The sequence below is a fragment of the Actinia tenebrosa genome, unplaced genomic scaffold (genome assembly GCF_029948245.1).
Source record: "Actinia tenebrosa isolate PJP-AT-01 unplaced genomic scaffold, QUT_ActTen_1.0 PGA_scaffold3__52_contigs__length_22856419, whole genome shotgun sequence".
Taxonomy (NCBI): Eukaryota; Metazoa; Cnidaria; class Anthozoa; order Actiniaria; family Actiniidae; genus Actinia; species Actinia tenebrosa.
Window position 1 is genome coordinate 6,113,645 of NW_028292580.1, and position 25,445 is coordinate 6,139,089.

At 41.4% G+C, this 25,445-nt stretch overlaps 1 protein-coding gene and 1 pseudogene across 1 annotated transcript; one reads left to right on the plus strand and one right to left on the minus strand.

Annotated features, from left to right (window-relative positions):
* Positions 1-18,357: 18,357 nt before the first annotated feature.
* On the plus strand, positions 18,358-25,066 carry LOC148908300 (uncharacterized; annotated as a pseudogene).
* Positions 19,684-21,087, minus strand: LOC148908301 (uncharacterized). Its single transcript, XM_089035451.1, has one exon. It carries the CDS (start codon positions 20,705-20,707, stop codon positions 19,916-19,918), a length of 792 nt encoding a protein of 263 aa, XP_088891577.1. The 5' UTR covers positions 20,708-21,087; the 3' UTR covers positions 19,684-19,915.
* Positions 25,067-25,445: the final 379 nt, after the last annotated feature.

Genomic DNA, 25,445 nt, shown 5'->3' on the forward strand with positions numbered 1-25,445 from the left:
TTCGAGCCTCGCTGTAGATGCATTTGGACCGGTTGCTGTGAGTGAAAAAAAAAGCCTCCCCCACTCACAGCAACCGTGGGGGGAGGGGTAGAAAGTGCGATTCAACCCCGCGATGGGGGGTTTCGCGAGGAAAAGTTGGAAAAGTCAGGGGGTGTCTCGGGACGCTGTCCGGAGTTCACCCTCTGGTGGGTCGTAAGAAAGATATATGTGTATGTACTAGAGGGCCTCTGGCGCGGGATGAAATAAGCCCCGTAAGCCCAAAATGCAAAAAACTTGGTGTTCTGCGCGATGCATTCCCCAGTGGGGTTTCTGGCAAAATAAACGCCAGTTTTGCATTTTTATTTTCTCGGAATCCATCCTAACAGGGGGTGGTTGGGGTCTATTTTGTAAAATATTTCGTAAATTACGTCAGGATAATAAGGAATATCCTTATTCAGCCGACAAAACATCCACTCGGCTTTTGTCATATCAGAAACCTTGGGAATAGACTTACCGGTAATTTCAGACAAAATATAGGGAATAGCTTTGTAATATTTTCCTAGTTTTAATTTTTTCAGCGTTTTCCGTAGACTTTGCGGGGTTGGCTCTTCTAAATGGTCTATGATTTTCTTCTTTACTTCGTCGCTTAAATATACCGGATGTAAACCTTGGATATGACTCATCCAGTCCCTGAAGTATTTTATTCTCTTATATGGCGTTTTCTTACGACCTCCATTGGCGTAATACTGCTCTCTGGTAGCATTTGGTACGGCATTACGAATATTCTTACCACATTCGTAACACTGCGCTGACGTGTCGTCTTCTATTTGCATTTTCTTACCACAACACCAGAAACCCTTGGGCTTAGGTATGTTAACTTTGGATCTTAGGCAAATTATACAGAAGTCATTGGTGAACTTTTTACATTCATGCATCGTATATATATCGTACATTTTTATAAACACTTATCTTTGATTCCCAACACAGCAGCAGTAAGGACACGGCGCGCGGCTTATTCCCGCTGCCGGCGCCTTCCTTAAACCGCCTGTAAAACCCGTAAATCTTTGACATTGACCGCGAGTCCCCCTTACTGCTGCTAGGAATGTAACTTGTAGTCTATTTTTGCAGGTCAGTACCTAGATTCTCGAATATTATCATCTTAATATTATAAAACGTATACCTCTGCTGTCGAATAACAAGCAAAAGTTAATACGACAGTCATCTATAAGCACAGAACATTCTTTTAGAAGCCGCTAAGGCCTATCATCTCGGTAACGCTCAAGTGCGAGATTGTGTTACAATAGGTCAAAGTAGTGCTTAGAACTCTTTCTCTAGAAGTAAGGCTTTTAGCGGGCCAAGTTAGAAATTTTGTGGTGACTAACTATGATAATTGGGCTTCAAGGGCAAATTATGTTTTCTGTAAAACTGTATAGCGCATTGGAGAATTATTGCATTGAATTTGCCCTTAATTCAATGTTTTCTCTAGCGGCTCCGAACTGCCCTCAGCATAGTAAGAAAATAAAAATAAATAAAACGTCTTTATAGCTCAAATTATATGTGTTGATAGCTTAAACATCGGTAAATCAGTTGTGGGATTTTCAGTTTCCAACGGCCTTTCGTCAGGTCGTGAGCGATCATCAAATATGCTTCATTTTCCACCCATTTGGAAGGCTGCCAGACGCCGTCGTACGGGAATTTCAACTTTTCTCAATTTCGCCAAAAATAAAAATCGGCCAAACTTTTTAATGCTATTTTCGAAAATAGTTTACCATAAGGGTCTTTTGGGCAAAGTATGGAGAAATTGAATTTTTCACAATTGTCCGACCATTCTCGATTTTTACAGACAGTCGCTCTTAATAACCTGGCTCGGGAAGCCGAGTAAAGAAGGTAATGGATGTGAACCCGGGCACATACGTGGTCTAATTCTCCAAAGTTTTAAAATTTCATTTACGTTCTCGATAGGTGATACTCCCATTTCTATAGTTGATTTTAAGCGCTTTAGGGTTCCCTTTGATTGCAACTTTGTGCCGTTTCTACCTCGTATTCACTTTCTATGTCTGACCAATATAGTATGGTATATACTAATTTCGGTAGTCTACACTGTGTAAAAATGCAAATGCCTTTCCACATTTTGGCGCATATTTTCACAATACACTTAATTGCGGGCCTGTTATATCACACCTTTCTTTGTCCGATTCCTTTTAAATTTCGTCTTTGTTTTCGAGGGTCTCTTATTAATAGAATTGATCGCAACACGTTGATCTTTGTTTAGGACTTTATATAGCGACGGTTATTCATTTCCTTTTTCTTTTCTCCCGTTTGCCTTTGTTTGGCCACTTAGCCCGAGCAACCAGACAGGATGGCGGAATTAGAGAGGAAGCTTCAGGCTCTCTAAGCGAGACAACAAGAATCCGTCGCCCCTGCCCTTGCCGCGTTACGGCGACACATAAACAGACCGGCATCCCTCTTTGACCTTTTCGAGGCCATAGAGTTGCTAGAAGCTTTGGTCCGCATGGCAACAAAGGTAGCAGACCCAAAGGCGGACGAATATGCAGCCACCCTGGACGAGGTGAAGGCACGTAGCCCCAGCCTTCCTCCTGCTACACTCCATCGTCTCCTGTTGGGATCGTTGGGCGACCCGGTGAGAGCCAAAGTAGCCAAAGAGGCAGCGTCAATTCTGAAGAGCATCACGAAGACAACTTCCACTGACACTCCACCGCGTTCGGCGTATTTTCCGCGTCGAGGAGGCCCACCTAGCGCGGAGGAGTCCGCGCGCTGTTATCATTGCCATCGAGTGGGTCACTTTGCACGCAACTGCCGCCGAGGTAGCGGAAGACCATATAGATTCCAGCGTTTGTACTAATTACACTCAACGGTGGAGTGATTAATCACTGAAATTGAAATAAGTTTGTTTGTTGAATGGTTGGATCTCTAGTGTCTCGCGCTTTATTCTCGCTCCTGCTTGACTCTAGGGGGGCCTTTTCAGTGCCTCAATTCTGGTCTTACGATCGGAGCCTGGGGTCAACGAGGCACTGGGGGGTCCTCATACCCAGTTTTAAAACGCGCTTCGTTTTCTCTTTTTTCAGAGCGTATTTGAGTCTCTCCTCTCCCGCCTTCTTCAGACCACAGAAACCTTTGAAAGAAAATACTGTAATGTGTTTGGGGAACCCCAGCCTTTCGTTGGCCCCTTGGTCCCCCCAGAGTTGATCGTAGCCAGCCCCGCCTTAGCCGATATGAAAACGTTGCGTTTTCGAGAACCAGATAATTTCCAAGCTGGCAGTTAACACGCACACGCCCAGTTCTGGGAACCTTTGATAGATAAGTATGCTAGCCCAAACAGTGCATTAGATTTCAAGCTAGTCATCCAAGAAGGAGTCAGAGTTGAGCAGTTCTTCCAACACTTCAAGGGCAGTTTTAAGGGAAAGAATTACGATTCCCCCACGCCGCCAGCCTTAATCATCAGCAATTCCCCGTCGTGTCACATTTTATCATTTCGTCTCAGCTACCATTCTGGATTGGGTTGCAACGGGCGTTCTCAATTTTCATGGCCGCTTGGGCGAATGCATACCTCTATCTAGTCTCATCTAGTCCTTCCGCTTACAGTTGAACCTTCAAAACCTAGACTCTGTCACGATGAACGCTTCCTTAATCTCTGGATAAAAGATCTCCCTTTCAAATTAGATCATTTGCCTGACCTCCCACGGTACGTGTTCCCGGGACACTTCCAGACAGTCTTCGATGACAAGAATGGATACCAACATGTTAGACTCCCTCCAGACTCGGAAACCTATTTTGGTTTGTGCTGGGAAGATTGTTTTTTCACGTTCCGCGTCTTACCATTCGGGTGGAAGACCAGCGCTTTTATTTACCACAATTTGGGACTTGTCATATCCAGCGCTGCAAGATCTTTCGGGGTACCCGTGTCACAATACATAGATGACAGCCATGTAGGACAACTCCTCGCCTGTCGCGGAGACAGCTTCCTCCCGAGTCCTCAACAAGCTGAGGCCGCTGTTTATATTTTATGCTACCTTCTGATTAAAGCAGGCTATTATCTTGGTTTAGTAAAAAGTCAACCCGTGCCGGCGACCTCTGTACGATTTTTGGGTTTTGTCTGCAACTCCGTCCAGCAGGCGTTTCTAGTACCTGACGACAAAAAGCATAAATTTGCAAATCTACGCTAAGAAATTCTCAAGTTTAAGCAAGTGAGCCTTCGAACATTGCAGCGGTTCGCAGGTAAAGCCATTTCGTTCAGCCTCGCGATTCCAGGGTGTCGACTACATGTGCGCGAAATTTTTAAAGCCGTGTCCGTCCTTACTAAGAATTCCCAGTCCTACGCTCAGGTGAGAAGTCCACTTTACGACGAGATCATTTACTGGCGCTTTCTAGACCAATGGCCGGGTTGTTTACCGTGGAGACCAGAACAACACCTCGCAGTTACTCTGTTCTGTGACGCATCCAAAAGGGCTTGGGGAGGTCTCTTAGTTGGTAAGGGACCCCCGCAAGAAATCCGCGACTACTTTGTCGACCCAAGCACCGATATCAACGCTCTTGAAGCGCAAGCCTTATGGCACGTATTGGACTCCTTCAAAGAGCGCCTCAAGAATTCCCGAGTAGATATCCTCACAGATAGTCAGGTCCTCCTGTCCTCATGGTTGAAAGACGGATGTCGGAACTCCCAAATTAACAACGTTCTTAAAGAAATCTTGAATTTCTCAAGGGCATGGAATTTTAACCTTCAAATGAACCATATTCCTTCGGGGAACAACCATGCAGATCGTCCTTCCAGAGAATGCTCGGACTTGGATTGTACTCTGTCGAAGTCAACCTGGGCACTAGTCGAGCGTCTATACGGTCCCCACAATTTTGACTTGATGGCCTTGGATAGTAATTGCCGCCGGGACTCGAATGATGTCCCGTTACCTCACTTTTCCCCGTGGCCAACACCCCTTTTGAGTGGCGTGAACGCTTTTGCTCAACCAACACCAGTCGACCACAACATTTACGTCTTTCCGCCCTTCCTATTAATGGGTCCTTTACTGCGCTTTCTCATTGATCAGCCAAGGCATATCGCCTTTACAGTGATTGTACCTGATCTTCGGCCTCTGCGCTACTGGTGGGCATTACTCCAGTCCATCTACGTCGATCAACACCGCCTTGGGCTCCGAGGTTGTGCACGGACTCTACTCTTCCCGTCGCGGAATTCACCCAGGTTTCACCCCAAGCCTCTACAGTGGGACTTATGGGCGTTCCGCTGTATTTGTCATAAACCTTCAGACATTTCGCATTATTTGTCCTAGATTTCGCGCCCCTGGAAAGCCGCCCGGCGCTGTAGCGCCTGTTTATATCCAAACGATTGGGACGCTAACTTTTGTCAAGCCTGTGGCTCGCCTCAGCACACACCTTTTGCTGCCAGGGAAGCAATAGGTGTCGACCAATCTGCCATCGAGCGCCGTTTCGACGAATTTACCACTTCCCTTCTCGCCAAGCCTTATCAGCGTCAAAAACAACGTTTACGAGACCATTTGGCCGAGTTTCTGTTGACATTGGCGCCCCCGAAGACAATTACCTCCTGCACAGCGGATGATGTTATCAAGTTTTTGATCAGTCGGGACGGTGGTAGAACTGTTGTTCACGAGCCCTCGTGTCCGAAGGACAACTGTACCTGCCCAATGCATTTAGCAGCCGGTACAGTAGACTCCACAATAGGAAAGATTCGAGCCATCTTTAATAACGCTGGGCGAACGAATGACTCTAACCCGTTCTCTCATCCAAGGGTGAAGGATTACTTGAAATTCGTTCGAGAAGAACAAGCGAGTAAAGCCATCGTCCCAAGCCAAGCTGTGCCCATCTTTTTCACCAAGTTTCAACGCTTGACATCTCACCTCCGACACCCGACATTGCCAACGGCTCAGAACTCAGTCTGGTGGACAAATATATATTAGCTCAAGACGCCACCTCTTTCGTCATAGACTTTTTTACGGGTGATAGAGCATCGGATCTTGGACGCCTTCGTTCTGATCAAGTATTCAAACTTAAGGACAGAGAAGGGTACCTCCTCAATTTTACGATTGGTAAGACCATGTCCGCGGGACGTCCATGACCCTTTGTTGTCGTCCCCGTACCTCATCGTGACGTCTGTCCAGTGCTTCGGATCCGCTATTATATCAAAGCGTGCAAGACCCTGGAAGTCCCACTAGCTTCGGGTTATTTCTTCAGAGTCCTTCGTCGCTTCAGCCGTTGCCAATCGTCTGCATAAACACCTACAAGACGCAGGAATTTACGGAGAAACATCGCACAGTTTCCGCGTGGGTCTTTCGAACACCCTAAAACACATGGGATGTTCCTCAGATGAACTGGCTCGATATGTCGGCTGGCATAGTACCTCTATGGCGGAACATTACTCTCGAATGGCTGAGACGCCTAAAGTGCTTTCACTATTTGAGAGTATGGCCTCCAAACGTACCTCGACCGGCCTTCAGAGTCAACCACAGATCGCAAACCCAGACAATCTCCAAAGTTTTGACACTTAATTTCCAAGTTACATTTCCACAAACAATATACCTGATCGTGATATCACTTGGACCATTATTTTCTCCCCCCCCCCCCCCCCCCTTCATTTCGTTAGCTTTTCAATACTACACCCTGTTAGCGGTTTCTTTTCATACAGTTTTGTTCGCCCTCACATTAGAAACCTCTAACGTTAGCGACAAAATGAAGCCACACAACACGTGGAGTAGATACGCGGCAGTTGCAGTTGTTGCGGTCGGTATCCCGGTATTGCACTTATGTCTGACAGGTTAGCCAGGTTTATTCCAAGGGGCTTAGAACTGCCTTCACTTTGTCTGTTCATGTTTAGAGTGTACGAGTGTTGAGTGATGGATTAGTAAGGATTCACCGCCACAATTAGGCCTGTTTCGGCAATAAAGGACAGTTGTTGAGTGACGAGGTTTGAGTGTTGGAATGATTAATTGAGGGGACTATGGCCAGGGACCTTTCTTCCTTACTGGAGAAGAAGTAGAGGAGCGGATCTTGCCCCATAACTTAATTACTGCGACGTGACAATGGTATTCAGTGAGGATATAGTACTATTCTCACTGAATAAATTAGCGCGGAGCAGTATAAATTAACCCGAAACACGTGCTTCGTCGCATTACCTCGCAAGACATTGGAAGGGCAAGTTCGCCCACCCCCCTCCCCTGGTGACGGTGGCGTACCTCTTTCCCCTTGCTGTTTACCTCATCACGTCGCGGATCTTGCCCTATAACTTAATTACTGCGACGTGACAGTGGACAATTCAGTGAGGATATAATACAATTTTACGCATATTTTCCTAGAAAGGGAACCTTATATTTTAACGATCTATTTAATGGTGAAAATGAAAGAAAGCGGGTTATTTTCTCGCTATTCTCACTGAGAAAATAACCACGATTTTGCTCCCGCGTTCAATAAATAACGTTCAGCATAATGGTTATTGCACGAGATGCGTGCAATTCCATCCCTCGGGGCATTGGGAAGGTTTTTAAACCAACACCGAGCCTGTTTCGCCGTCTTTTCGCAAATCCGGTTTGGGAAGCAAACTCTTGCTGCTCTTGTTTTTTTCCCGTCGCCGAAGCACTCATGGCCACTCCAGTTCAACCAGACCAGTTACAAAATTTACAGCAACCTCAAGTTCCTGTCCCTTAGCCAGACCAACCACCTCCACCGCAAGACCAACAGCAAAACCAAGATAATCTTGCCCAGCTGCAGAACCAACCCCCGGCTCAAGTATCCGATGATACTGCAGCCCAGGTTGATGCTCCGCGATATGAGGTATCTTGTTTGTATCCCTTATTTTTTATTTGTTAGTTTTTACAATCGTGTATTTATCAGTAAAACTTGGCCCCGGGGCGGGCTATGTGTCATGTCGCCCAATGCATCAGTTTAGCCATGTGGCGGTCAAATTTCTGTGCTCTGGCGTTTTTGGTCATGTGGCGACCTTAGTAAATTTGTCTGGCCGTTAGGCGGCTGATTTTTCATCGTTTGCGGCGACTTAATTTGGTTTTCGGTCGTGTGACGACCCTGGTGTATATTTGCTCGGTCGTGTGGCGACCTTACTAAATTTGTCTGGCCGTGAGGCGGCCGATTTTTGGTCGTTTGTGGCGACTTAATTTGGTTTTTTGGTCGTGTGGCGATCCTTATAAATTTGTTTGGCCGTGTGGCGGCCGAGTGTTCAGTCATTTTTGGTCGATTGATATTAACAGTAGTCTTGATGCGATTTAACAGTAGTCTTGATGCTATGTCGGCTCACGCAAAGGCCCTAGTCGGCGTGTTTACAGAAGTGTGTATACTATTCTTTAAAGTTTGGATAATAACCGTCATTTATCAAGAACAAGAGGCCTTTATTTTTTCTTTATTACAAACCTTTGCGTTCGTTTCTCAAAATTTACTTCATTATTACTATTATAATAATTGTATAATTATATATATATGCGTATTTGGTGCTTTTTGTGACTGCATTTATGAAATCGCAGTTTGTTAGCTTTAGTACCTCGTCATTTGGAGTTTTCTACCTTGTTCGTAATAATACGGAACGTCGGTTATCCCTTTTGATTTTGTTTCTTCCATTAAAATTAATTTCATTTAGTGTTGTAGTGCCTTTACTTTTTGCTCCCCCACCTGGCCATACCAGAAGGGTACTCTAAACAACGCCCTATAACCTGTCTTTGACGGGTTCCTGGTCCGGCCCAGTGGTGGGTGTTTCCCTCCTTTATTTTGATCGTTCTACCTACGCGCCTTTTTTGCTATTATTTTTCCTCAGTCTTTTGGAGAGCTTTGGGCCCGTTCTCGCTCACACCCTAATCAGGAAATCATTTGTGATTGGGAGGGGAACCCCACCACCTGGGCCGGTCCACTTCCATCTGTAGCTACCGTGTCCAATGATATTGTTGAGCATCACCTACTCAGCTTCCGATTCCGCGATCCGGAAAGCTTTGTGTCGGGGAATACCCATAATTATCGTTTGGCTTGGGATAGCATATTGACCGATCCAAGCGCCACACGCATTAGAAATTGGATCACAGAAGGAGTTAATATTAAGGATTTCTTCTCGCATTTTAACGCAAGATTTCAAGGGCGTAGATACGACTCGGACTTTTCCCCCCGGGCTTCCTTTCCAAATTCAAAATCCTGCGTCAATTTTCACGACTTTATCTCCGAAACCACCCAAATCCCTGAATCTCTATCAGGGGGAGTCCGCTCATAGTTTTCGTAGCGGCTGTGCAGTTACTCTCTCACTTCTGGGCGTATCTCCAGAGGACGTAGCGAGGCACGTGGGATGGAAATCAATAACAACAGCAGAATACTACTCCCAATGCGGCAAAGTCATGAACTCCGATCTCGCCGCATCTGCTCTCTCGACTGCCACTATGCCGACGAAAGAATCCCCACCTACGGCACCTCTCTGCCTCAGACCTATCAGACAAACGACGAATTTCGTAATTGGTCACTCGCCTTTAAGTAGTTCCTTCACAGGGCGTGAGGGTTTTTTGACTTATGAAGAAGGATACTCAATAAAATTTGTTTGGTACCTTTAAAATGGGTTTTTCGGTACTGTAAGCGATGCTGGTTGTCGGAGTGAATCGCGTTTCCCATATCTTAATTCCCTATCCGGGACAATGAGTGGTCAGCCTCTCAGTGAAAATGTCTTACTATTCTCACTGAGAAAATAACCACGATTTTGCTCCCGCGTTCAATAAATAACGTTCAGCATAATGGTTATTGCACGAGGTGCGTGCAATTCCATCCCTCGGGGCATTGGGAAGGTTTTTAAACCAACACCGAGCCTGTTTCGCCGTCTTTTCGCTAATCCGGTTTGGGAAGCAAACTCTTGCTGCGACCCTCCCTCCTCCCCTTCGGCGACGTTCACTACTTCACATACCCTTCACCACTCAATGTCTCCGGAATCGCGTTCCCCATATCTTAATTCCCTATCCGGGACAATGAGTGGTCAGCCTCTCAGTGAAAATGTCTTACTATACGCAAACACTGCCGACTCATCACTGTCAAGTTTGATCTTGTAGTGGACACGTACTTTCCATAATAAGCTTATAATTATTTAAACTAACTGATATTATTAAAAATCAAAATATAAGCTTATAAGCTTATACAGAAAATCCACAAGAAATTATAAATGATTCCATATCTTAATTGCTAGCTTAAGCTTACCCTGGTCCTAGAGGTTTCTCGTAGTTTTTTCTGTGACTTTTTTTTCGACTTCGCTCGTTAATTGTCGCCACTTCTCGGCGAATTTTACACAGAAAAAAACTACGAGAAACCACTGGGACCACAGTAGCTTAACCTATATTTCGGATATGAAATATAAAAAACGGAAAATCGTGTATTGTACGTGCATGGCCGGTCAGTCGATTAATTATTTCCAATCAGCAGATCTTGGTATGTGAGCTCATCGTTTCTTTAATAGTTATAATCTGTGCAAATACATTTTTGTAGCTTGATTATTCAAAATGTACCTGGGGCTCATATACTGACTGTATTTGGAATGCATGCTTTAGTCGTTATAATTTGCGGTTATAATTTGATATTTAAGGTGTTCTAACATATACACAGGCCTGTAGGCTGGGGGTTGGGGGTTCAGATGCCCTCCCCACCATTTGAAATTTAGTCCATATGTTCTCTGTATTTTGGGCCGTTTCAACACTTGAACGAACCCCCTCCATCCCGTATGTACCTTTGGTGCACGAGTCTCCCCATTCAAAATCGAGCCTATGGGCCTGATACATGTAAGGAAAACAATTTATATTGATTGTTATCCTCCTGCAGATAATAAAGATAATGTTTCAATAAACTCAACCTATTTTTGTTATATATGTATTTGCATCACTTACATTTTTATCTTGTGGTCACTGCCTACTGTCTCTAATATAATATAATAATAATTTCATTACTAACCACTGATTTCATGTTTGAAGTTAATGATTGACGGAAGACTATGCCAGCTTAGATGCCCAGACTTGCGTGTGTGCAGTGGGTGTGTATATTAATAAAATCAGTGGTAAGCCCAGTATAGGCAATCAATAAGAATTTATATTTTGTCATTGTTTTTGTTGCCATTTTGTAAAGCAGACAAGAAGCTGACGACAGTTTTCCTTCCTGCCCTTGGTTTTCTGGCGAAACAAACCACAGCTCTTAAGATGGTTTCAGCCAATTAGAGCGCATGTTATAATTTAGCTATAATACAAAAGTCGATATCCATCTATACTTTAATCTTAATTGATATAATTTGATACTCACACATTTTTCTCAAACTGATTATCGATTTATATCGATTTGTCAAATTAGAGGAATGTAAATTCGATACTGCTGATTGAAATGAAATCAATAATTATCAATAATACCATTATCAATTTTTAATGATATCCAATCTAATTAACCGATTTTATCAACTTTTATCAATTAAGTAATTAACCATTGTGTCAGAATGCATTTCCAATATCATCCAGATTATCTTGATTACTGTGGTTTACAGATTCTTGCAGTTTCTGCAGAATAAATAAAGCTGCATTAAATTCACCATAAGTATGTACAGAGAAATATACCAACAGTTTTTTTGTTCTTATATAACTTAATCTCCATTCATTACATGCAGGTACAGAAATCAAAAGCAGTGCTGGTGTTCGAGCTACCAATCCTGAAACAAAAAAGAGGTCCTACAAAGTAATGTAGAACTTATTCATTATCTGCTACAGTAATAATTATTATAATAATAATACTAACAATAATCAAAATAATGATAATAATTATCATTACTATGATATATATAATAATATACACCTATTTGCAAGAAGGTTGTCATAAGAAAAAAACAACATTTGTAGTTTATTGAGAAAGGTATAAATCAAAAGACAGAAGAAAAAGTTCAGCTTCAGTGATCTAATGTTCAGCTTCAGTGATCTAATGTTCAGCTTCAGTGATCTAATGTTCAGCTCCAGTGATCTAATGTTCAGCTCCAGTGATCTTCTTTTGTCTTTTCAATTTATTCCTAGTCCACTAAACTACAAATGTTCTTTTTTCGTATGACAACCTTCTTGCAAGTAGGTGTGTATAATATATATATAATATAATATTATATTATTTGATTATTTTTAATATTAATTGCTATCATTCATACTGCACACTAAATATGAAACAAAATTACACATGTAATTGTCTTTCATACTGGAGCAGAACATCACAAGAATAAAAGCAGCTAGTGTTTATACTTGTGTATAGTGCCTAATTAAATGCATAGAGATGTGGTGCTCTAGTATAGTGGTTGGTGGATCAGACTCTGGGTTGACATGCAGGCCTGGGTTCAAAAGGACGTTTGCATGATGGCATCATTTGACTCCCACTACCAAGATACTTCGCAAATTTTCTTTCTCATTTAAATTTGTATTCCCTCATGAGAATAGTAAGACAATTGGTACTAAGTAGCTGAACAAAAGAAAGTGTGCAAGGGAGTCTGGTAGTAGAGGTCAATGACGCCATCGTGGAAACGTCCTATTCCCTGACCTAGCAACTACGTTATGTCCTTCGGCAAGATGATATACTTTCACATTGCCTCACTTCAACCAGATGCATAAATGGGTACCAGTGAGTTAGGTTTAACCTACAATGCTGGGGAGTAAATTAACCTGCGATGGACTAGTATCATATCCAGGGGGAGTAGAAATACTCTTAGTCTTAATACTAGGGAAACCAGAGTTAAGCTCCGGCCATGTGGGCCTTCATGGCCCAAGTATGATATTGCCTTATCTAATGCACAGAAATCCTCAGTTTTGTTAGCAATAACTAAATTGTTGATAACTGAATATGCTTATAGTGAACAATTTCACAGATGTAATGCATGTACTTAGGCTACTTAGTACTTATTTATCAGCCTTGTCATATATGCATGAATTGCAGCTCAATATTTAGTCAAGAGGTTAGCTAGGTTTGAGCTCTGAATAAACCAAATCCCTGATCTGGTCTTAAAATAATCTTATTGAAGAGATATGTTCCTTTATTTCTCCGGCCATCTGTAAATCTGTAAAATAATTTTTTCAGCATGTTTATACTCACTAGGTGACCTGCAAGAACCACTCATAATTGAACAAACCCTGCAGACACTTGGTATTTCAGGATTTTCCCTTTGAATAATGGATTGTTGATATATAAACAATGTTAACTTGTTTAATTGCAGAATTGTGTATAATGTGGGGAGAGGAATGGGAATGCAGCAAAGAAACGTAAAAGAAAGGGATGTGGGGCTGCATTCCCTTTGCCAACTTTTGATTGGGAGGCTCTGACTAAAAAAGGAAAAACTTGCACAACAGACCAACGCAAGAAGATGGAAATGAGGGTATGTAACCACTATTATGTTTCGTTCAAATACTAAATTAATGTAATTTTCTCATTTATACACTAAAGCTTATTCATACAGTTTACTCACTCACTTATTAATCTATCGTTTTAATCTATTAATTTTAATTCGAAAATTTAAGATTTGTTAAAACAAAATTTAAAAAAATAAAAAGTTATATAAATATAACTTTTAAAATATAATATTAAAATATAAAATTATAAAATTTTTATAGTTAATATCAATATATACTTAAATTTTTGTTTATTTGTTTATTCATTTATTATTATTTATTTATTCGTTTATTTATTCATTTACTTATTTATTAACTTACTTACCTACTTACTTAGTTACTTACGCTTACTTTTATTTATTTGTGTAGTTCATTTTTTTCAGGCAAATATTCTCACTCGCAGCACAACTGGGACATTGTGATACTCAGTATCAGCAAGAGCCAGAGAGGAGACATCATGTACGGCTATGGCACACCTGGCATTGCCACTAAATACTTTGATAGCCAGTTTGGGGAAAATGCCATTAAAATATTCAAAGCCTTTGCAAAACGTAAACAAATTCATCATATAAAAATTGTTGAGAATGTTATTTTCAATTATATTTGGCAATATTTTGTTACTTAGTAAAACCCAAGTAATTTAACCCAAATAACCCATTGTAAAACACTCGCACTCAGTTTGCAAACATGCCTGCATGGCCTTATTTCACCCAACATTGGGAAAAGCAGAATGGTACCTAATTTTGTTACAAAGTCAATTGAAACTTTGATACCCAAGTAATTTTTCATTTTGTGGGATTTGGGGATATTTTCTTTCCCAGTGAATTCATGATGTACTATAATTGGGGCTGTTGGTATTTTTACAGTTGTCCCCTTTTTATGACTACCTTTTCAGTACAATTATTACTCATTAAATACTGAAAAGTATTTCAGATTTGTTCTAAAAATATTGAAACCGTTTTCATTGTTCATTCATTATGTAATCATTACCCATTGCCTTTTTTCAGAACAGAAAAGAAACACTGAGAGCAGTCCTAGTAGCCAGACACCTGGAACTACACCGTGTTTAAAGTGCTACACCATCACCACAACCATCCACATTACCACAAACAACCAGATTATCATCACCAACATCTCAACCATCCATATTACCACAACCATCCATATTACCACAACCATCCAGATTACCACAATCCTTTACTTCTGCAGCCACTTGCTCAACTAATGCAAACCCACCACCAGGTATGTTAGATAATAATCAATTATTGTGATTTATGAAAAATAACTATTGTTGGGCATAACGTTTAGATTGCACCTAATTTCCAGAAATTTCCATGATTATGAGAGCACACAGCACGCGAGGACGGTTATTCCAATTTGTTATTTTATAAAAGAAATAGAAAACTTGCTTACTGTGCTGTGTGAAGTTATAAAGCACTTGGGGTTTGACAGGACACTTGAGAGCACTTCTCTCTTCTTCTTTCTTCTTCTTTTCTCCTAACCCCTTACGGGGCATGAGGCGAGGCACAGTTCTCTCCACCTTGGTCTGTCCGCTGCTGCGTTCTCGGCTTCCTGCCAACTCCTCTACCCAATCCTCTGCCTCTCCTTTTCAACTGTCCTTCTCCACGTCTCTCTTGGTCTTGCCTTCCTTCGTCTACCCTCCGCTGCCCATGTCAGCGCAATCTTTGAGTCGTCTACTAACATTTCTCTCGTGTTCTGCCAATTCCCGCGTGCTTTATAACTGCACACAGTACGCGCGCGCGTTTTCTATTTCTTCATCAGATTACAAATTGGAAGCCGTACTCCATGTCACTGATCTCCATTATAAAAGTTGTTCAGAAAAAAAATGTTTAAGAAATATACAATAAATTAATAATGACAGATTTATAATTTCATATTTTTTGAAGTTTTAGTAACAATGACCTTTATTGTACTGTAAATTACGTTTTAACTACTCTAACAGTGTCCTGTGTTGTCTCTTTTTCAGAAATGGTTAACAGTGTAACAACAAACAGCAACAGTAACAGCAAAAGAGCAAATGACAACAGCAACACGACAAACAATTATGAACCAGGAAGCAAGAAAGCGAAGTTAAACGCAATCATTAACCATCCAGTTGTGGTTTATGTTCTTGATTGGAAAATCGTTGCCGTTGGAATCGTCCATAAAGATAGAAAAGTGCTCCATGGCTACTGTATTGCTGATGATTGTGTATGCGTGGAAATTACTTACGCACTCCACAAAGAAATTCCAGCACCAAACGCTTTTGGAGATCCCGAGGAGAACTCTGTATTGTCTGTTGGACTCTTTTTCGCATTTCCCAAAAAATACGTGTACGTCTACGGAAGCCAGCAGAGCGAAAGGCCGATAACATTGCAATCCTATGTTTCCTTTTTCGAGTGAAGGTATTTAAGAATTATTCTCTGGGACCGAGGGAAACAGTGCTCCCGATACTGCCGATGTTTCCCAAGGCAGAGCCCCATTGGCTGTCGATATCGAGGGAAAACAAAACACTAATTTGCCAAGGTCTCAGTCAATATATGTTCCGTTATGTACCAACTGTCAAAGAAAAATAAGGAAGCGCAATAAGGAAGTTTTTTAATCAATGTAATCAGAATTCAGTGAAAACGTTTTTCAAAATTTAACACAATTTCACTTTTGTTCGTATGAAGTATGATTCAGGATTCCACGTTATTGATTTTTATTTTCTTTAACTAAACTCTGTATTTCATTCGCAAAAAGCGCGATTTAAAACTCAATCAAATTCCGGCTTTGTCATTAACGGTCTGCAACATGTTCAAGACTTGTCCCAGCAGAGAACGTGTAATTAAAGGTGGTCTTTGACATGATATGTAACAACACACACTGAGAGATAAAGGAGGACACACTGTTGCCACTTATGATGTTATTATTGTATTTCATTGTGCGGAGATTGGTATTGTTTACTCGAGTATTTTAAGGCCTGGGTCATAGGGCCAAATCAACGAAAATACCAAAAAATAAAAATAAAAAATCATAGAAAATTAGCTATAGCATATTTTACCATGAAACTAAGGCAGTAGTTAATATTAATATTTAAGACCAGCGTCGTGATATATTTTTTGTTTTAAGCGTTTTATTTATCTAGTAGAAAATTAAAAATGGCGCGATGTCGAGAAGTACAGTTTGAGAGATCGGGAGAAAAGTATAACTCAATTAAATTCTTTGAATTTCACAGTAATTACTTTGGGATCAATAATATCTTACCATATCCAACTAGAAAGTTGAGGACTTCTACTTCGGGCGAAAATAAGGACGCTTTATGTTGTTTTTATTGCAATTTCTTGAGATTACAATAATTTTCGAACGAAATAACGGATCAATGCCAAGGTTTCGAGTTGGCCCCATAATGCCCGGGCATATAGGAAAGAATTAAGCATATAACAGGGATTTATTTCATCGAATTTCTTGTTCTCCGCAGCCGATTTTCCAGCTACGCTTTGAATAAATTATTTTAGGCGCCATTTTGAAGATTACGTAATGATTTGGTAATTTGCATTTTAGCGCGATACCTCCCAAGCTGAGTACAGCGGCTACTATTCTTATTGTAGAATAATTTAACCAATCAGAAGGCAGAAAATACGAAGAGGAACAAGATGGCGGACGAAGTGTTTGAAAACAACAAAGATTTTAGTTTTATTTTTTCTACTTTTATAAGAGCAAATCTCAAAAATGACCCTACTTGATAACATCATTATACCTTTCTTTCGTAGCAGGTTTAAGTTTGAATCGATTTTTATAGTTCCATTTGCGTAAAAGCTACATTTCATAAACAGCTATCGAATCGTATTCCTGAAAATCCTTATAATTTTGTACAAGACTGGAGAATAAAGTTTGTTCTGCTGAAGTTTAATGACTGATTATTGAAATATGAGTCTTTACAAGTAAAATACTTTGCATTTTGGCGCAAAATTATAGCTTTACCTAGATAAAGATCACTTTCAGCCACGCTCAGTAGCAAGTTCTATTTACAATATCTAAAAGCAATTTTTTGCAAATGTGTCGTACTTTTCTCGATCCCAAGACCTGTGGTTTTGGTAAAATTGGGGACGTTTTTGCCGGGAGACAAGCCAAGCTTCGTATTAAAAGGAAGCCAAACGAAAGAACTGCGAAGTTTGGCGCTCGAATTCTAGAAGAACGATACAAAATTTTAAGGAGATTTTTCTTTCTTCTGATGATGGACTTCAGAATGCCCTCCAGCGAGTTTAACAAAAAACATGCATCGTTAAGCGTCTACATTACCAAGTGGATCAAATGTGGAAGAAAAAGGGAAGAGATGAATGAATGCTTTGATAAATTTTCCCCACAAAATTGGGCTAATTTATCAAATGCTAGGAAACGAGAGCATACTCTGTTCGATTGCAATGGATGCCATCAAAATTATGGAAAAGCCCAAGCTACTATTTCCAGTGAAATCACTGCTACTAAAAAACAAGGCTTAAGGTAATCCATTCACAATTGCAAAGTATCTACCAAGAAAAATACCAAGAGCTCCAAGTAAAGCTGAAGTCAAAGAGACGGCAAGAGAACTTTTTAAAGAAATAAATCCAGCATTTGAAAGTTTTTGTGGGGTGTCCTTTAGTGAAACCTTGTCTCAAATACCAGAATCCAATCTAAAAATAAAAGAGACAGCAAATGAAAAAAAGGCCGCCCGCAGAAATATGTTAAGAAAAAACAAAGAAAATATTAAAGCTGAATGGAAAGCATCATCTGTAGAAAGGTAAATTTTGATTGCAAGCCCTTGTGAAAAAACAACCCCACTGCCGACTCCTGTGCCAGCAGCGTCATCTGCACCTGGCGCATCGGTTCCATTGGTTAGTGGCGCAACCCAACATCCTCCCAACACCTCACTTTTTGTGCTGGGCCTATGGGCACAGTACATTTGTTTTTGGTGAGTTAGGTATGATCGGAATTTAGTATTACGAACGTGAGACCTATATAGAAGATGCCATTGGTGGACCTCGTCATGATTGACATTGGTGAAACACGAGGTGAAAATGCACGTCGAGATCTGTCAGATCGGGACACGGAGGAGTTGAAAGAGGTTGAACATATGTGGATTTCGTGGTAAGAGTGCCTTAATCCAACTTACTTTAAACTTAATTTGGTAATATTCTAAGCAGATAATTAGAAACTGGAGCTAAATTAGAAACTTAAAGTGCGATTTTTGTTTTTTGATACAACTCGAATTAGTTACGTAAACAAAAAATTATAAATGGACAGGCCAGGAATTTCTACTGCGTCATTGATCTAAAAAAAGTACTCGCACAAGGTATATGTTATTGTATTAACTAACGTAATGATTTTTGTTTTGGTTAGCTAAACGTATCTATTTCTAGTCGAATATTTTTATGAAAAAAGGGGTCTTCATGCTGAAACCTTCAATGAGTGAGTGGACGAGGAATTTACTGCGTCATAATTTACATAAAAGAGTATTTACACGAGTTTGATATTTTATAGATCCTCTCACGGTTTCCGACGCCATATTGTTTGGGGGGCAAATTTACTAAGAAGCGTAGGGAAAGAGATACGTTTTTCGCAATATTTCCGTTCTGAGGTTACCCTGCGAGCAGGATCTCCTTTACCTTTCCCCGAGAGAGAGAAAGGAAAGAGTCTTCTTTCCTTTTCCTCACTCGGGGGAAGGTAAATTTTCGAGACCAAACTTTTTATGTAGATGGAGAATCCTCTGTTCAATGTTTTGTGTGGTGTTTTTGAGCCGATGGAGCCACTATAACACTGGCTCTCAGAGAGACGGAGGCTTGCTTTGGGGTTTGCGACCAAGACTCGTTTATGCTGGTTAAATTTGGCCGTAAAAATCTTGCCTCGACGAAAAACGTCTCTCTTCTATCAGCATTACAAAATATTCTATTTTAGTCAAACCGAATCCACGGACCTTCTTCTGTCTTACAATGACTAAATTCCATATAGTCTTCTACTCTATTCAAAGTATCCAATGTGCCCACCACATTTGACACGTTTTCCCATGTCAAAACTTGTTGAAGGTGCTGCCACTGGCGCCAGTGATGTGCCATCTTCAGTGAATGCTGCCCACAGCCAAATAACAAGTGAGCTGCCTATGGCTACTCAAAATCCTGGTTCGCTGCCAACTTCATTATTTCGTTCTGCTGACCTATCCATTGATGCCCGGGTATCAGATAAGCTAAAGTCCAAGATCTGGCTCAATGAATACTTGATCTTGGTAGTCTTCTAGTTAACCCAGTGCTAGAGAGCAAATTTCATATCACAATACATGTAGTGACTCGACGCCATATCTAGATCAACTATTTATTATTCACAACTTAGCTAATTATCATACATGATTAGTTGCTATGGATACTACATCTCTCCCTTTCTTCCAAATGTCCATGTGTCTTTCGTATGATTACTGAATTATATAACCTAATTATTATCATTGCTAAATACTGTTATCTTTTTTTTTTTTTTTTTTTTCATGTTCAAGTACAATAAAACTCAACTATAACAATGTTCCATGTCCTCTATCCCTAAGGGTACATATAGTAGTCTTCAAACTTCTTGGGTCTTCGTCTTTCCCTTCTTGGTCGGCTTGCTTTCTCTCCTTCATCTTGTGGTTTTTCTCTTTCCACTCGCTCTTCGGTTTTCTCCTGTTTAACTTGAGTCATCTTTGATGATTTCTCCTTCAGCTCCGCTTGTTTCTCTTCGTTGTTCGGTGGTTTCTTCCGATCCTCATGACTTTTGGTTTCCCTCAGAATTCTCTCTCTAGGGTCTTCCTGCTTGGTGTCTGTTGTCTCCTTCGGTTCTTCCTGGCTTGGTCCAACCGTTTCTGTTTCATCTGCTGTGTTGATGACAGTGTTGACTAGTTTGAAGTAACTTGCGTCCTTACAAACTGTGCGTCCATCTGTTGTTCTTCTTGCTATTATCTTGGATCCTTGAATATCGCAGATTGTATAGAATATGGGTTCATATGGTGTGCTCCATTTGTTTTTCTTCTCTTGTTTGACTAACACGTAGTCTCCGAGTAGCAGTCTCTTTTCCTTTGTTCGATTGTTTTCTCTCTGCACTTTCATCTTCTCCTTGTATCTTGCGTCGTTCTTGTTTATCTGTTCGTCTTCTTCTGATGTCTGTTTGTTGGGTGCTATGTAATCGAGCTTCGTTCTTACAGCTACTCCCCTCATCGCCTCGTAGGGTGATACTGCTGTTGCTGGATGTGGAGTTGACCTGTATGCGGTGAGCATGTCATGAATTGCGTTCTGACTTTCTAGTTTATCTTTGCCTTGTAGGTGCGCTATTTGTTCTGTTTTATTCAGCATCTGCATAAACCTTTCAGCTTCTCCATTCGCTCTAGGGTGTGATGGTGTTACCTTGTGATGCTGAAATCCCTCTTTTCTTGCGAAGTCTTCAAAGTCTCTTGAGTTGAATGGTGGTCCATTGTCGCTTTCTATCCTCCTTGGTGTCCCGTATGTCGCAAATACATGTTTCAACCTCTCTTTGTTGGTTGTGAAAGAAGTTGATGATACTCTTTCTACGACAGGGTATCTTGTTCTTTTGTCAATAATGACTAGGTTGTAGTGTCCGTCAGGATAGGGTCCGCCATGATCCAGTGATACAGTGTCCCAGGGCTTGTCTGGAATACTTGAAGCCTTGATTGGTTCTGTTTGTTTGTCTTTCGTTGCAACCTGGCACTCGTAACATTGGTCAATAGCATTGTCTATCATGTGATTCATATACGGGAACCAATACTTCTCTCTTAACATTCTCTTTGTCTTTGTCTTCCCAAGGTGTCCTAGACTGTGTCCTATCTTCACTACTTTTCTTTGAAGATTCTCTGGTAGTACAATTCTTTCCTCTCTAAAGATCAATCCTTCCGCTGTTGATAGTTCTTGCTTTATGTGTGTGTAGGGTTCTATGTCTCTGTCTTTTCGGAATTTCTCCCAGTCACCTTTCGCTATCCTCTGAGATAGTTTCTGCAATGTCTTGTCTTTCAGTGTCTCTTCTCTTATCCTTTCCAGAACTACTGAATGCTCTGCTTCTACAGTCCATTTGATGATCTTCTCGGTGCCGTCGTCTTCTGTCTCGGGTAATGGATGCCTGGAGAGGTAGTCTAATGGGTCGGCTTCGTCCTTTCCGGGTTCATAGATCAGTTCATAGTCTACATCTTGCATCTGCATAACCCACTTCTCAATCCTTGGAGGCATATTGGTCTTTGTCTTGTTGAATAGTGGTAATAGTGGTTTATGTGCTGTGATGATTGTGAACCTTGGGGCTCCCAGTAAGTACACTCTTAGTCGATCTTTGGCCCACTTGATGGCGAGTGCGTCTTTCTCTGTCTGGCTGTATTTTCTTTCAGCATCTGTCATTGTGCGGCTTATGAAGTGTACCGGCTGCATACCTCTTTCTGTCTTCTGAAGTAGAGCTGCAGATAAACCCTCGTTGAAGCTTGCCTCTGTTCTCAGGATAATTTGTCTGTCTGGGTCGAAGTACGCCATTGTCTTCTTGTCAGATAGGCTGTTTTGTATTGTCTGGAATGCCTTCTGTTCTTTCTTTCCCCACTGGAACTTGACTTCTCTTCTCGTCAGTCGGTGGAGTGGTGATGCGATGCTTGCGTAGTCTTCAATAAAGTTGTCTAAGTATCCGGCCATCCCGAAGAAACTTCTTACTTCTTCTTTGCTCTTGGGTGCTTCGCACTCTTTGATCGCTCTGACTTTGTCAGGGGATGGTCTCAGTCCGTTCTTGGTAAACACGTGACCGAAGAATTCGATTTCCTCTTTTTCGAATTCGCACTTCTCTCTGTTGAACGTGATTCCATGATCTCTGGCTCTTTGTAGTACTGTTTGCAGAATTTCTTTGTGCTCCTCTTTATCTTTTCCGCCTAGCAGAATATCGTCCCGTTGGTTGAGGCAGTGCGGGATGTCTCCAAATACTTTGAACATCGCTTCATCGAAAACGTCTTGAGAAGATTTGGCTCCAAAAATCAGTCTTCGTGGTCGATAATTCCCCCATGGTGTACTGAATGTCGCTACTTTTCTCGTCTCTGGGTCCAGTGTCATCTGATGGTATCCCTGTTTGAGGTCGAGCTTCGAGAATATTTTGCAATCATGGAGATGGTATATGAAGTCATCGATTTTCGGTGCTTGTACACATCTGCTTCTTTTCATGGATTCGTTGGGGATCCTCATGTCAATGCTGGCTCTTATCATGTGTGGCTCTAGCTCATCTTTCTTGGTCTCTGAAAACTTTGGTTTGGGCTGCACAACAAGGGGTGGACACCAAGTTATCGCTTCGCCGGGTGTGACTTTCTCGAATATCTCTTTCTCTATCCCTTCGTCTAGCCATTTCTTCAGGGGTTTCTGCAGGTGATAGGGTACGTTTCTCGGTTTCTGTGCTATGGGTGTCGCGTCTGGGTCCATCTCAAGCTTGACCTGCATGCTCTCTCCCGTATCTTTCTCTTTGAAGCATCCGATTCCTTGGAATACGTCGTCGAACTCTGTCAGGAGTCTCTCGATGTCGTCTGAGGTTGTGCTAACGGTCTTGATTCTCAGGTCGTTGGGTTCTTTTAGTATTCCGTCTGGTTCAATTCTGAGCATTCCTAGGTCTAGTAGTGTCTTCTTGCTTATGAGTGGTGGTGAGTCCATCTTCCCCTTTATCACTAGGAATTTCGTCTTCACTCCTCTGGTCTTGTTTCTCAGCGTTACTGGAAATTCTCCTTTGACCTCTAGCTTGCTCTGTAAGGTTCTTACTCTTTCTTCGCTTGGAAACAGTTCCTGTATCTCTTGGGATCTGTGCTTGAGTGCTCTGAATTGGTACTCGTCCATTATGTTAGCGCTAGCTCCACTGTCGGGCTCCATGTCTGCGTCTAGGTCTGCTATTCTTAATCGCATGGTGTTCGTCTTTCCTCCTGATCTCACGCTTTTGGCTCTCTGGTCAATGTGGCTGGCTGTTTGCTGTAGGAATTCCTCGTCGGATTCACTGCTGGATTCTGCGGTCTTTTTCACTTGTCTCTGGGGTCTCGCGGTTCTACTGTTCTCTTTTTCTTGTCTCTGTGTTTTGTTACAGCATTTCGCGAAGTGGTTGTATTTTCCGCATTTTAAACACTGCTTCCCATATGCTGGACAGTCTTTACCTGGTTTGTGTGTTCCTGCGTTGCCACAGTAGTAACACGGTTTTTCGGTGTTGTTATATCCTCCGGGTTTAGCTTGTTGTTGTCTTCTTGCTTGCTGGTTATTTGGTCTTTGCTGTGATCTTCTATTTCGTTGTCGTGGTTTGGTTGGTGGTTTGCCACGATTTAGTCTCGCCACCTTGTGTTCGGTTTTCATGTCTTTCACTTGTTGGCTGATGTCTTCGCGTTGGCTTGCTTCGTCTATGAATCGATCCAGATTCCATCTCTTTCTAATGCATTCTTTAATGAGGTCTTCGTTCGACACTGTTTGGATCAGATGTTCTAGGATACGCTCGTCGAGTTGGACTCCGAATTCGCAATCCTTTGCTTTCTCTCTTATCCTTGCGGCGTAATTGACAATTGTCTCGTTGGATTCCATTCTCTCCTTGCTAAATGTGTATCTCGCATGGTGTTTGTTCTTCCTAGGTAGAAAATGGTTGTTTAATTTCCTCTTGAGTTTCTCGTAGTCGTCCTCGATTTCTTCTCCTATCGGTTCTGGTAGGTTTCGAGCAAGTTTCTTGATTTCTGGTCCGCCGTAAATTTTCAAAGCGCTGACCTTGTCTTTGACCTTTTCAATTTCTAAGTAGGATATTTCTTCCTCGAAATCCTCTAACCATTCTTCCCAAGCTCTACCCGTTTCTAATCTATTCTCTGGGTTTTTGAACTTTTCAATACTTAGTGCTTTTGTTGTTGTAAATACTTTGATCTCTGTTTTTTCTGCTGCTGGTGGTTCTGTCGGGTCTTCGTCGTTGTCGGACATGTTTCTCTGCACGTGCTCGAATGACTCTTCTGATTTTTCTTCTTTCGCTGCTGTTTCTTCTTTACTGGTCGGATCCTAGTTTATCTTGAGTTGATTTTCTTTCTCTTGAGTTGATTTCTTTTCCCTTTTTCTTGGTTTCTGCTTCTTTTCGGCGTTTTTAGATCCCGACTCGTCGCCATATGTAGTGACTCGACGCCATATCTAGATCAACTATTTATTATTCACAACTTAGCTAATTATCATACATGATTAGTTGCTATGGATACTACAATACAGAATCCCAATGATGGCCAATTGCTTTCATTGTGTCTCGAATCTTCTCTCAAACCGAAGCGCATCAATACAATCGAGGTCTGGAATAGTGCCTTTAGGGTTTTTGTGGGTATCTATACTCAGAAATGCCCTCTTGAAGCTCCAGCTTTAATGAAATATAGCGAGTTTATCCACGACTTGGTAGCGAGGGGTCAAAATTGGAAATATTACGATGAAAATTTTCGATTCTTGCGACAGCAAAGCCCAACTATGTATCCTTGGGGACTTAAGCATTTGGAATTGTGGCTTCGTGCTCAGTCCACCCCTAATGTGAAGGAGACGTCCCCACGCACATCCTTTTTGTCAATCCCTAAGGGTTTTTGCTACAAATTCCATAAGGGATTGGAATGCTCTTTCAAGCATAGTTGTTTTAAGTGTGAAGGCAGCCATAGAGCCATGAATTGCAATTTTCGACCCCAAAGTGATAAACGATTTCCCAAAAGCTAGTCCTTACGCTGCCAAGTCATCTTCCAAAGCCAGTAAGAATTGATAAATTAATAAGCTTGCTTGACGGGTATACCACTTCACTTCTCTCTTACATTTATTCTGACTTTACAAAATTGCAAAATTCAAAGTTTCACTTCGGTGATCGGACGAGAACCGGTTTTTTCTCGTTGGTATGGTCGTAGACAGAAGAAATTGCACAACTTATGCTACTTGATGCTGCTTCACGATTTCAGCGACTACAAGCTTTTCTAGAACGGAAGAAAATACCACTAATAAAAAGAAAAAGAAAACAAGAAAACCAATGAATAGAGTAGTAAAAATTAAAAGTGGAACGAATAAAGTGAAATAAAGTAATTGAAAAGTCAAGGGGAATAAAATG

Excerpts from the sequence above, each read along its gene's own strand:
- LOC148908301 (XM_089035451.1), bottom strand. The coding sequence starts at position 20,707 with ATGCAGATGCTGAATAAAACAGAACAAATAGCGCACCTACAAGGCAAA.